The 15,006-nt window shown below is 39.5% G+C and overlaps 1 protein-coding gene across 1 annotated transcript in view; it reads right to left on the bottom strand.

Annotated features, from left to right (window-relative positions):
• ALMS1 (ALMS1, centrosome and basal body associated protein) overlaps positions 1-14,714 on the bottom strand; it is a 220,967-nt gene extending 206,253 nt beyond the window's left edge. Inside the window, exon 1 of the mRNA XM_025353758.1 lies at positions 14,373-14,714. Coding sequence (XP_025209543.1) covers positions 14,373-14,714 — 342 coding nt within the window. The remainder of the gene's footprint in view (positions 1-14,372) is intronic.
• Between the last annotated feature and the right edge of the window lie 292 nt (positions 14,715-15,006).

Here is a 15,006-nt window from a genome sequence, read left to right as displayed (position 1 = left end):
AAAAAAATTAGCTGGGCATGGTGGCACATGCCTGTAATCTCAGCTACTTGGGAGGCTGCGGCAGGAGAACTGCATGAACTCAGGAGGCTGAGGTTGCAGTAAGCCAAGACTGTGCCACACTGTATGTTGTCAAAATTTTGTTGATATTTCAAGAGACAGAGCGAGACTCCATCTCAAAGTAAATAAACAAATAAATAATAATGATATATGTATCAATACTAGCTCATCAATTACAACAAATATACCACACTACTGCAACACAGGAAGGAGGGAAGGAGGAAGTGGTGAATAACAATTCTGTACTTTCTGCTCAATTTTTCTGTAAACATATAGCTACTTCCTAAAAAGATCTAATTTTTTTTTTTAAAGAACAGAACATCTAGACAAAACACTAACAAGGAAATATAAGATGTGAACAACACTATAAACAACTAGACCTAGTAAGAATCATAGAACATTCCATCTGAGAGCAGCTTAATATACATTCTTTTTGAGTACAAATGGAACATTCCCCAAGACAGACCATTTGCTAGGCCATAAAACCTCAAAAATTTTAATAATTAAAATCATAACGTATATTCTCAAATCAAAATGAAATGAATTTAGAAATCAACAACAGAGGAAATCAGAGAAACTCACAAATATGCGGAAAGTAAGCAACAGACTCCTAAACAACCAATAGGTCAAAAAAAAATCATGAAAAAGAATTTTAAGTATTTTAAGATGATAAAAACACATACCAAAACTTATGAGTTGCAACTAAACTGGTACTCAGAGGGAAATTTATAGGTATAAACATGTATATTACAAATAGAATAAAGATCAATATTCTAGTCTTCCATCTTAAACTAGAAAAGAGAAAACTAAACCTGAGCAAAGCAGAAGGGTTCAAATGGAAATAAATAGAGAATAATGAAAAGCAATCAAACCAAAAGATAGTCTCTGGAAATATCAACAAAATTTTAAAACCTTTAACTAGACTCACCAAGGACAAAAGAGACTCAAACTACCAAAATAAAAAATAAAAAAGGGGACTTCACTGCCAACTTTACAGAAATACAAAGCATTATAAGAGAATATTATTTTTAAACTGTATGTTAACAAATTTGATAACTTAGAGGAGATGGACAAACGCCCAGAAAAATCACACATTACTGAAACTGACTTAAGAAAGAATGGACAATCTGAATAGACCCACAACAAGAAAAAGGAGTGATTAAGTAATTAAAATACTATGCCCCACCCTGCAAAAAAAAAAAGACCCCAGACCCATTTGATGTAACCAATCAACCTTTCAAATAATTAACGCCAGTCCTTCACAAACTTTTCCAAAAACAATAGGAATACTTTCAATTCACGTTGAGGTCAATATTACCCTGATACCAAACCAGACAAAGGCATCAAAAGAAAACTACGGACCAATATATCTTACAAATATAGATGGAATAACTCAAACAAAATACAAGCGTGTGTGTGTGTGTGTGTGTATTTCTATGACAGGCAACACATAAAATGTTTATACACTGTGACAAAGTGAGTTATTTTCACAAGGCTGGTTTAATAACCTAGTATCAATTCATGTAATACATCGATTAATAGTTTGACAAAATTATTATTAAAAACACTCAAGAAATTAGGGATAGAAACTTCATCAATAATGATAAGGGCATCTATTAAAAACGCACAACTAACATCGTACTCAGAGGTAAAAGAGCGGATGCTTTCTCCCTAAAGCTTGTCTAACCCACAGCCCCAGGACCATGAATGTGGCCCAACACAAATTCGTAAGCCTTCTTAAAACATGACATTTTTGAATCTCTGGGACACATTTAAAGCAGTGTGTAGAGGGAAATTTATAGCACTAAATGCCCACAAGAGAAAGCAGGAAAGATCTAAAATTGACACTCTAACATCACAATTAAAAGAACTAGAGAAGCAAGAGCAAACACATTCAAAAGCTAGCAGAAGGCAAGAAATAACTAAGATCAGAGCAGAACTAAAGGAGATAGAGACACAAAAAACCCTCCAAAAAATCAATGAATCCAGGAGTTGGATCTTTGAAAAGATCAACAAAATTGACAGACCACTAGCAAGACTAATAAAGAAGAAAAGAGAGAAGAATCAAATAGACGCAATAAAAAATGATAAAGGGGATATCACCACCAACCCCACAGAAATACAAACTACCATCAGAGAATACTATAAACACCTCTACGCAAATAAACTAGAAAATCTAGAAGAAATGGATAATTTCCTGGACACTTACACTCTTCCAAGACTAAACCAGGAAGAAGTTGAATCCCTGAATAAACCAATAGCAGCCTCTGAAATTGAGGCAATAATTAATAGCCTACCAACCAAAAAAAGTCCAGGACCAGATGGATTCACAGCTGAATTCTACCAGAGGTACAAGAAGGAGCTGGTACCATTCCTTCTGAAACTATTCCAATCAATAGAAAAAGAGGGAATCCTCCCTAACTCATTTTATGAGGCCAACATCATCCTGATACCAAACCCTGGCAGAGACACAACAAAAAAAGAGAATTTTAGACCAATATCCCTGATGAACATCGATGCAAAAATCCTCACTAAAATACTGGCAAACCGGATTCAGCAGCACATCAAAAAGCTTATCCACCATTATCAAGTGGGCTTCATCCCTGGGATGCAAGGCTGGTTCAACATTCGCAAATCAATAAACATAATCCAGCATATAAACAGAACCAAAGACAAGAACCACATGATTATCTCAATAGATGCAGAAAAGGCTTTTGACAAAATTCAACAGCCCTTCATGCTAAAAACGCTCAATAAATTCGGTATTGATGGAACATACCTCAAAATAATAAGAGCTGTTTATGACAAACCCACAGCCAATATCATACTGAATGGGCAAAAACTGGAAAAATTCCCTTTGAAAACTGGCACAAGACAGGGATGCCCTCTCTCACCACTCCTATTCAACATAGTGTTGGAAGTTCTGGCTAGGGCAATCAGGCAAGAGAAAGAAATCAAGGGTATTCAGTTAAGAAAAGAAGAAGTCAAATTGTCCCTCTTTGCAGATGACATGATTGTATATTTAGAAAACCCCATTGTCTCAGCCCAAAATCTCCTTAAGCTGATAAGCAACTTCAGCAAAGTCTCAGGATACAAAATTAATGTGCAAAAATCACAAGCATTCTTATACACCAGTAACAGACAAACAGAGAGCCAAATCAGGAATGAACTTCCATTCACAATTGCTTCAAAGAGAATAAAATACCTAGGAATCCAACTTACAAGGGATGTAAAGGACCTCTTCAAGGAGAACTACAAACCACTGCTCAGTGAAATAAAAGAGGACACAAACAAATGGAAGAACATTCCATGCTCATGGATAGGAAGAATCAATATCGTGAAAATGGCCACACTGCCCAAGGTTATTTATAGATTCAATGCCATCCCCATCAAGCTACCAATGAGTTTCTTCACAGAATTGGAAAAAACTGCTTTAAAGTTCATATGGAACCAAAAAAGAGCCCGCATCTACAAGACAATCCTAAGTCAAAAGAACAAAGCTGGAGGCATCACGCTACCTGACTTCAAACTATACTACAAGGCTACAGTAACCAAAACAGCATGGTACTGGTACCAAAACAGAGATATAGACCAATGGAACAGAACAGAGTCCTCAGAAATAATACCACACATCTACAGCCATCTGATCTTTGACAAACCTGAGAGAAACAAGAAATCGGGAAAGGATTCCCTATTTAATAAATGGTGCTGGGAAAATTGGCTAGCCATAAGTAAAAAGCTGAAACTGGATCCTTTCCTTACTCCTTATACGAAAATTAATTCAAGATGGATTAGAGACTTAAATGTTAGACCTAATACCATAAAAACCTTAGAGGAAAACCTAGGTAGTACCATTCAGGACATAGGCATGGGCAAAGACTTCATGTCTAAAACACCAAAAGCAACAGCAGCAAAAGCCAAAATTGACAAATGGGATCTAATTAAACTAAAGAGCTTCTGCACAGCAAAAGAAACTACCATCAGAGTGAACAGGCAACCTACAGAATGGGAGAAAATTTTTGCAATCTACTCATCTGACAAAGGGCTAATATCCAGAACCTACAAAGAACTCAAACAAATTTACAAGAAAAAAACAAACAACCCCATCAAAAAGTGGGCAAAGGATATGAACAGACATTTTTCAAAGAAGACATTCATACAGCCAACAGACACATGAAAAAATGCTCATCATCACTGGCCATCAGAGAAATGCAAATCAAAACCACAATGAGATACCATCTCACACCAGTTAGAATGGCGATCATTAAAAAGTCAGGAAACAACAGGTGCTGGAGAGGATGTGGAGAAATAGGAACACTTTTACACTGTTGGTGGGATTGTAAACTAGTTCAACCATTATGGAAAACAGTATGGCGATTCCTCAAGGATCTAGAACTAGATGTACCATATGACCCTGCCATCCCATTACTGGGGATATACCCAAAGGATTATAAATCATGCTGCTCTAAAGACACATGCACACGTATGTTTATTGCGGCACTATTCACAATAGCAAAGACTTGGAATCAACCCAAATGTCCATCAGTGACAGACTGGATTAAGAAAATGTGGCACATATACACCATGGAATACTATGCAGCCATAAAAAAGGATAAGTTTGTGTCCTTTGTAGGGACATGGATGCAGCTGGAAACCATCATTCTTAGCAAACTACCACAAGAACAGAAAACCAAACACCGCATGTTCTCACTCATAGGTGGGAACTGAACAGTGAGATCACCTGGACTCGGGAAGGGGGACATCACACACCGGGGCCTATCATGGGGAAGGGAGGGGGGAGGGATTGCATTGGGAGTTATACGTGATGTAAATGACGAGTTGATGGGTGCTGACGAGTTGATGGGTGCAGCACACCAACATGGCACAAGTATACATATGTAACAAACCTGCATGTTATGCACATGTACCCTAGAACTTAAAGTATAATAATAATAATAATTAATTAATTAATTAATTTTTAAAAACATGACATTTTTGCAGTTTTTTTTTTTTTTTAGCTCATCAGCTATTGTTAGTGTATTTTATGTGTGGCCCAAGACAATTCTTCTAATGTGGCCCAGGGAAGCCAAAAGATTGGACACCCCTGCCCTAAGATCAGGAATAAAAAAGCATATACACTCTTACCCCTCCTATTCAATATTTTACTAAAGGTTCTAGCCAGGGAAATTAGCCATAAATAAATAAATAAAAGGCATCCAGATTGGAAAGAAAAAATAAAGCTATATATATTTGCCCTTGACATGATCTTTATCAGAAAATCATAGAGAACCCACAAATAATCTATTAGGATGAATAAACAAGTTCAGAAGAGATTCAGAAACAATATTAATACATATAAAAATCAAGTGTTTTTAAACATTTACAACGAATAACCCAAACATTCAATTAAGAAAAATAATTCCACTTACAATACCATTAAAAACAATAAAATACTTTGAATAATTTAAGAAAAAATGTGCAATTCTGAAAACTACAAAACATTATTGAAATTTAAACATCTAATTAGTTGTATGCCACATAAGAACATTTCCATCAACTACAGACCACATACATAATGGTGGTCCTATAAGATTATAATACCGGCCCGGCATGGTGGCTCACGCCTCTAATCCCAGCACTTTGGGAGGCCAAGGCGGGCAGATCACTTGAGTCAGGAGTTCAAGACCAGCCTAGGCAACATGGCAAAACCCCGTCTCCACTAAAAATACAAAAATTAGCCAGGCGTGGTGGCACACACCTGTAATCCCAGCTACTCAGGAGGCTGAGACGTGAGAATCACTTAAGACTGGGAAGCAGTGGTTACAGTGAGCCAAGATTGTGTCACTGCACTCCAGCCTGGGTGACAGAGCAAGACTCTGTCTAAAAATATATATATATATATATTTTATATATATAATATATATAAATTTATATATATATAAAATTTATGTGTTAGATACACAAATACTTACCATGGTGTTACAACTGCCTACAGTATTCAGTACTGTAACATGCTGTATAGGTTTGTAGCCTAGGAGCAAACGGTTAGACTATATAGCCTAGATGTGTAGTAGGCTATGTCATCTAGGTTTGCGTACGTACACTATATGATGTTTGCACAACAATGAAATAGTGTAATGAAACATTTCTCAGAATGTAACCTCATCATTAATTGACACAACTATAAATGAAAAAATATCCCATGTTCATGAACCAGATGATTAGGCCAGGCACAGTGGCTCATGCCTGCAATCCCAGCACTTTGAGAGGCCAAGGCAGGTGGATCGCTTGAGGTCAGGAGTTCGAGACCAGCCTGGCCAACATTGTGAAACCCCATCTCTACCAAAAATACAAAAATAAGCCAGGCGTGGTGGTGCGCACCTGTGATCCCAGCTACTGGAGGCTGAGGCAAGAGAACTGCTTGAACCCAGGAGGCAGAGGTTTCAGTGAGCTGAGATCGCACCACTCCTCTCCAGCCTGGGCAAGATTCCATCTCAAAAAAAAAAAGGACCAGATGATTTAACATCAAGATGACAATACTCCCAAATTGATCTACAGATTCATCACAATCTCTATCAAAATATTAGCTGGCTTCTTTGTAGAAATTGACAAGCTAATCTAAAATTCATATGGAATTGCAAGAGGCTCCAGAATGACTAAAATATCTTGAAAAACGAAAGCAAAGTTGGAGAACTCCCCCATTTCAAAACTTACTATAAAGCAATATTAATCAAAAGAGTGTCTCCTAGTCAGGCATGGTGGCTCACACCTGTAATCCCAACACATTGAGAGGCCAAGGTAGACAGACGGCTTTAACCCAATAGTTTGAGACCAGCCTGGGCAACATGGTAAGATTCCATCTCTACAAAAACTACAAAAATTAGCTAGGCATGGTGGCATGTGCCTGTAGTTCCAGCTACTTGGTAGGCGAGATAGGAGGTCCACTTGAGCCTAGGAGGTGGAGGTTGCAGTGAGCCAAGATTGCACCACTGCATGCACTCCAGCCTGGACAACAAAGAGACACCTGTCTCAGGAAAAAAAAAAAAAAAAGTGTCTCCTAGCATAAGGTGGGCATATAGATCGATGAAATAGAATTGGGAATCCAGAAATAAACCCATATATCTATGGCTAATTGATTTTCTACAAGGATAATAAGACAAATCAATGGGGAAAAGAAGAGCCTCTATAACAAATGGTGCTGCAAAAAGACAAACTGCCTATTCTTCCAAGTGGGAGCTAAATAATATGTACACCTGGAAGGAGAGTATGGAATGACAGAGAATAGAATATTGGAAGGGTGGGGAGTGTGAGAGTGGGGTGGATGAAGAGAAATTACTTAATGAGTAAACATAGGCTACTCCAGTGACGGAGACACTAAAAGCCCTGACTTCACCACTATGCAATATATCAATGTAACAAAATTATACTTGAACTCTATAAATTTACATAAATAAAATTTTAAAAAAACACAGTGCTCGATAGTCACAAAAGAATAAAGTTTGAACCCTTTCTTCACATCATACACAAAAAGTAACTCAAAATGGATCAAAGACCTACATGTAATAGCAATACCATAAAATCTCAAAGAAAACGTAGTAGGTCCTCATGACCTCATATTTGTCAAGGGACTGTATCTTGTCAATCCCTTGATTGATAAGGGATTATATATGTAATATGCATATATATAAATAATATACATAAAGAATTCTCACAATTCAATAGTAAAAACACAAATAACCCAATTAAAGAATGGGCAAAAGACCTGAATAGCTATTTCTTCAAAGAAGACGCACAAATGGCCAAGAAGCACATGAAAAGATGCACGAACCATAAGGGAAATGCAAATCAAAACTACAAAAAAGTCAGGTAATAACAAGTACTGATAAGGATGTGGAGAAAATGTAACTCTCATACACTGGTAATAGGAATGCCACTTTGGAAAACAATCTGGCAGGTCCTTAAAAAGTTAACAGAATTCCATATGTCCCAAAAATTCTACTCCTAGATATACATCCAAGAGAAAGGAATCCATATGTCCACACATACACTTATATAAGAATGTCTACAGTAGCATTATACATAATAGACAAAAAGTAGGAAAAAAAGGTCCATCAACTAATGAATGGATATACAAAGTATCACATATCCACATAATAAAATACTATTCGGCCATACAAAGTAATGAAGTGCTGATACATGCCACATCACAGGTGAATCCTGAAACCATTAAGCTAAGTGAAAGAAGCCCAGTCACAAAAAAACCACATATTATTCCACTTATATGAAATGCCCAAAATAGATAAATCTATAGACAGAAGGTAGATTAATAGTTGCATACGGGGAATGGAAGATGGGGGATATTAGCTAAAGTGTATGGGGTTTCTTTTTGAAGTGATAAAATGTTCTAAAATCGACCGTGATCATGATGGCACATATCTATGAATATACTGAAAACGGCTGAATTGTGCAGTTTAAATTAAGGGTGAATTGTACAGTATGTGAATGATATCTCAAAAAAGCTATTAAAATATTTTTAAGGAAGTCAATTAAGCACTCAACACAAGGAAATACACACACACACACCTCAAAGTAAACCTAAGGAAATAGTAAAAGATGAAAACTGAACTTTTTATTAAAATTAATTTTTAATAATTAAAAAAATAAACAGCAACAGAATTAAACTTAAATCAAGAGCTGTGTCCTTGAATGAAAAATAAATAAACCCCTACCTAGTCAAATCAGGAGAAAAATAAAGCATAATTACACAAAATTGGGAGTGAGAAGTGAAAATAACCACAAAGGCAAATGAAAAAATAAAGAATACTGTGTGGCACTCCATTAAAATTAACTAGAAACCCTTACTGAAAAGAATGATTTCCTAGGAAAATTACCAAAATTAACCCAAGAAAAGAGAACATATATATACTACGACCCTGAAAGGAATCCAGAGATAGTTTAAATGGTGATATCTTTCAAACATACAAGAAAGAAAAATTCCTTTGTACTTACACTGTTCCAGAAAAACAAAAATCATCCAAGTACCTTTTATGAAAATGGCATAATATTGATGTCAAATTTGATAAATACTGGCCAAGAAAACAACAAAAAGAAAAACATTTAAAACCATTATCAAATATCTGCAAATAAAATCTAGCAGTTCCTCAAGAGAAAAGCACACTACGACTAAATAGTTTTTATCCTAGGAACACAAAACAGGATTAATATTAATAATAAAATGCATATGAATAGGTTAAAAAAATAAATTGTGCAATGTAGATAAATTTGGAGATGGGGAGCAGAAACGGAAGAGGTTCAGCCTGTGTTCTCTCCTTTGAAACTGTAACCTGCTGATGGGGGGATGTTGAACTCTGGGTGGGAGACAGAGGTTAAGAGGGAAGATGGGGAAAGAAGCTGACAGAGAGGAAACTAAAAAGATTTCCAAGCACTGTTGGGCCGGGTGCAGTGGCTCATCACGCCTGTAATCCCAGCACTTTGGGAGGCCGAGGCGTGTGGATAACCTGAGGTCAAGAGATTGAGACCATCCTGGCCAACATGGTGAAACCTCGTCTCTAATAAAAATACAAAAATTAGCTGAGCGTGGTGGCGCGCATCTGTAGTCCCAGCTACTGGGGAGGCTGAGGCAGGAGAATCACTTGAACCCGAGAGGCGGAGGTTGCAGTTAGCCAAGATCACGCCACTGCCACTCCAGCCTGGTGACAAGAGCGAGAGACTCTATCTTAAAAAAAAAAAAAAAAGATTTCCAAGCACTGCTGATGACCCAATTAAAAGTTAGAGACCAAGAATTTCTAGTGATACCAACCCAGAGAACTGAATTATCTTCCCGAGCACAACTCAGAAATTCAGGTTGAGGAATTACAAGAAGTGTTTGAATGGTCTGTAGAACCAGCATAGAAACAACATGAGGCTCTGAATCACTGCCCTCTTAAAAAGACTTAGCTGTAAGACTGGTCATATTTTGCTTCAAATTTAAACAGTATCATAGCTTAACTCAGTCTCAGTAACAGGACTACAAACTTAATCACTGCCTTACATAACACCACTATAACTCCCTTATTATCTAGTGAGATATGAGAGTAAATTGAGTAACAAAATTTTGTCATTTAACTTGAGAGTAAACTGAATGAAATTAATGTTTCCTATTATTTGATCTCATCCTCTAAATACACAGAATTAGATGTTACACAACACATCTAAAAATTTCATAGTTCATAAATTTCTAGCAAGAAACATACTAAGCATTTTCTCCTTAAAACACTTTCCAACCTATGCCAGTAAGTTTCAATATGCCAGTGAACTAAAGGAAAACGTATCTGAATACTCATTGTATCATCGTAAATCTACCTTTAACACAGAAAACCACCTATATATTCTATATATTATCATATATTCTCTCAGGTAAATAAGAAAATACCTAATTTCTCTCAGGGGAAAGAAAAAACTGTGGGGAGGAAAAAAATACTCTGGACTCTCAGAAGTAAGATTTTCTATTACCCATAGATAGCTCACTATTAGCGGCCAGGCACAGTGGCTCCTCTAATCCCAACACTTTGGGAGGCTGAGGCAGGCAGATCACAGGTCAGGAGTTCAAGACCAGCCTAGCCAACATGGTGAAAGTCCATCTCTACTAAAAATACAAAAATTAGCCAGGCATGGTGGTGGATGCCTGTAATCCCAGCTACTTGGGAGGCTGAGGCAGGAGAACTGCTTGAACCTGGGAGGCAGAGATTACAGTGAGCCAAGATCGTGATGCTGCACTCCAGCCTGGGTGACAGAGCAAGACTTCGTCTCGGGAGGGAAAAAAAAAGATAGCTCATTATTAAACAGGATAATTTTCTCACATTGGCTGTATGTAAAAGAGGGTTAGCTTAAAAATTCCTCCTCTAGGTCCCTATCTCTCACCATATGCAAAGATTAACTCAAGATGGATTAAAGACTTAAATATAAGGCCCAAAACTATAATAATCCTAAAGAATACTTAGGAAAAAAGTTTATGATTAAGACCTAAAAAGCAAATGCAACAAAAATAGAAACAGACAAATGGAACTTAATTAAACTGAAGAGCTTCTGCACAGCAAAATAAACTACCAACAGAGTAAACAGACAACCTACAGGATGGGAGAAAATATCTGCAAACTATGCATCTGACAAAGGTCTAATATCCAGCATCTATCTATAAGGAACTCAAACAAATCAACATGAAAAAAAAAAAAAACCTACTAAAAATCGGGCAAAAGATTGAACAGACACTTCTCAAAAGAAGACATACGAGCGGCCAAAAAACATGAAAAAAATGCTCAACATCACTAAGCATCAGAGAAATGCAAATTAAAATCACAATGAGATACCATTCACACCAGTCAGAATGGCTATTATTAAAAAGTCAAAAAACAGATGTTGGCAAGGATGAAAAGAAAAGGGAACAGGTATACACTGTTGTTGGAAATGTAAGCTGTTCAACTCCTATGGAAAGCAGTATGGAGGTTTCTTGAAGAATTCAAAACAACTACCATTTGACCCAGTAATCCTACTACTGGATATCTATCCAAAAGAAAATAAATCATTTCATCAAAAAGACATCTGAGCCAGGCACAGTGGCTACAACTGTAGTCCCAGCACTTTGGGAAGCCAAGGCTGAGTATCACTTGAGCCCAGGTGTTCTAGACCAGCTAGACTCCATTAAAAAAAAAAAAAAAAAAAAAGTCTGTGCTCATATGTTTATCACAGCACCGTTCACAACAGCAAAGTCATGAAATCAACCTAAGTGTCCATCAACAACTGAATGGATAAAGAAATGTAGTATGTATTAATATACATCATTGAATATTATGCAGCCATAAACAGAATGAAATCCTGTTCTTTGCAGCAACATGAATGGAGCCTGAAGGCTATTTATCAAGTGAAATAATTCAGAAACAGAAAATCAAATACCACATGCTCTCACTGATAAGACAAGTGGGTACAATGCATATACAGAGACATAAAGATAGAATGGGTACAATAAGTACACACAGACATAAAGATGAAAATAAACAGACACTGGGGGCTCCAGAAGGAGGAGAAAAGGGATAAAAAAATTACCTATCAGGTACAATGTTCACTATTTGGGTGAGAGATTCACTAGAAGTCCAAACCTAACCATTACGCAGTATATCCATGTTAATTACGCGCATATGTACCCCCAAATCTAAAATTAAATTAAATTAAAATTTTGTTTAAAAAACTCCTCCTCTAGGCTTCAAGATAAAGATTTGAATATTAGTAGTTATTCAAGCAAGAAGTCACAGGACAAAATAAAAGTTAGGAGACCTAGTCAACAAGTGTGGCTTTACTTATGGTCTCTATGTAGATGACTTACAACTTGGAATCTCTAGCCCTGACTTCTCCTTCAGTCTTCAAAACCAAACTCATAATCTTAAGATCCACCCAACCAATTCCAACACCCACTCACGGCCACCACCCCCACCATAAATCTGGCCATATCTTAATATTGGCACAACCATTCAAACAATAACACCTGGCTACTTCACCTTTCACATCCCATCCGTTATTAAGTATGATAATTTTGCCTCTTAAATATCTCTCAAATCAGTCCACTTTTCCCTGTATTCACCAACACTTTCCTATTCCAAAATTTCATCATCTTTTGCCTGGCAATGCTGCAATGGTCTCCTAATTTACGCCCTTGACCTACGACTACTGCTCCCCATCCCACCTTGCTGTCACAGCTGTTCTGTACTCTGCTATACACCTGATCTTTCTGAAACACCTATCTTATCATACATCTCCTCCTTTCAAATATTTTTACCAACTTTCCAAAGCTCCAGAGATAAAGCCCCTAAATCCTTGGCATAGCACACAAAGCCTTGCAGTCTGTGCTCAAACCACATTGGCTTCTGGGTCCTGGAAAATGCCATGCTCTCTCTCACCAACAGTACCTTTTCATGTGTTTTTCCCTCAACTAGAGGGCTCTTTCCCTCCCCTTTGCCTGATTAACCTTAAACTGTCTTCAGACGTCAGCTCTAGCATAACCTCCTCAAGGCTTTCCCAGCTTCACTGACAAGGCCAGATTATCTTACTTTATGCTTTCATAGAATATTAGCACATACTAGCTTTACTTTTATTTATATGATCATCTGAAATCTGTCTGCCTCCCTGTCTAGACCATGAACACGAGGAAGGCAGAGACCAAAAATGTCTGGGTTCACCAAGGTTTCCTTAGCACCCAGCACAACGTGTGGCACATGGTGAATCCTAATAATACATGTTCAATGAATTAAGTACCCGCTGGAATATTCACCAGACAAAACAACTACTGTTCATTAGCGACAAAACTCTACATCTTCACTGTCTGTGATGATGGAACTGTTCCATTATCTGCTCCGTCCAATATGGTAGCCACTAGCCTAGTGTGGTTGCTGAATATTTGAAAAGTGCTAAGAACAGACGCATGGAATTTTTCATTTTATTTATTTTTAACTCTTATTCAAAACTATAATAGTTTTCTCTTTAATTAAGATGTAAAAAGCCACACGTGGCTAGTGGCTCCTGTACTGAACAGGGCAGGTCTTGCTCCTCGAAAAGCAGTAAGTTAAAAAAGAGGGTAAGGGCAGTAAATAAATTGGAGAGTTATTTTCAGAATGATCTTCGGGGGGCCTACCATGAAATCGGCTTTCTTCATTGTGCATTATCTGCGCTTTCTAGTTTTCCAGACTGTTGGGAGCCACATCACAAGCCTCTAGCATTCCAAGCCCCTCCTATCGGCTGGGGAACCCCTTTATTGCTACAAATGATTGTCCAGAGGAGGAAAACCTGCGGGGAGCCTCTCCAGACTAAGTGATCGCGCGGTGTACATTATCCACACTGCTCCCTCAGGGCAGTCCTGCAATTCAGTCAAGCTAATCTGTTCACTGTCTCCCCAACAAGATGCTCCCCAGGCAACCACTCGCTCCGCTCCTACACCGCCTTTTCCCTCCTTCAGGGCTCGACACACCCGCGGTCCTCTCTCAGCGTTTCTCACCCCCACTCACGGGGAATGCAGACTCCCCTGAACGTCTGTGGGAGTTCAAAAGGCCCAAGACCCACCGAGGGGGAGGAAACGAGAAGTCTTTGCCACAAAGCCTTGGAGACGCGGAGCAGCCTGCGGGCACCTAGGCTGGAGTCGGGGCCGCCTACTAGCCTCAGCCGCGCGCGTTTTCTCCGTCAAGCTGCGTGACCGGCGGAAGGGCGGAGCGCTCGGGACCCAGCCTCCACCCTCCACTCGCCGCGGCTCCACACTCCTCCCCGGTCCGCCTCACCTTCTCCAGGGAGGTACGCTCGCCCTCCGAGTAGCGGTGCCTCGGAGGCGATGGCAGAGGCAAAATCCTGCCGGGGTGCGCCTGCAGCCAGGCCTTGGCCTCCTCGTCCTCCTCGTCCTCCTCGTCGTCTGTACTTTCCAGATGCTGGTGCCCGTAGTGAGAGTCGGAGTCCAACTCCCGCCCAGCCTCTTCCTGCACCTCCTCCACCACCACGACGTCGTCCAAGTTCGTCGCCGCCGCCGCTGCCTCCGCCGCAGCCGCTGTAGCCTCCTCCTCCTTCTCCTCCTCCTCCTCCTCCTCCTCCTCCAGCTCGCCCGGCCATGGCAGATCCTCGGGCTCCATGTTGGTGTCTCGCTCTGGGCGGCAGAGGAGGAGGAGGGAGGGGGGAGGGAGGGGAAGGGGAGAGACCTGACTGGCGGTTGTGGCCCAGCGTAGGCGCAGTGCCGCCCGCCTGGGCGGGGCCGGGAGACCGCGCGCGCGTTGCTAGGGACGCCGCGCGGGGCCCGGCGGGAAGGCCCCAGGGCGGAGATTTGCGACAGGCGACGCCGCCGCCTCGCCGCCGTCACCGGCCGGGACCTTGCGAACTGTACTGTAAGCTCACAATAAACCGGGACTGGGTGCTTCCCGGGGGCGC

This window comes from Theropithecus gelada, chromosome 13 (genome assembly GCF_003255815.1).
Source record: "Theropithecus gelada isolate Dixy chromosome 13, Tgel_1.0, whole genome shotgun sequence".
NCBI classification, from domain to species: Eukaryota; Metazoa; Chordata; class Mammalia; order Primates; family Cercopithecidae; genus Theropithecus; species Theropithecus gelada.
Note: the sequence above shows the minus strand (reverse complement) of the source record. Positions and strands in the feature narration are given on the sequence as shown.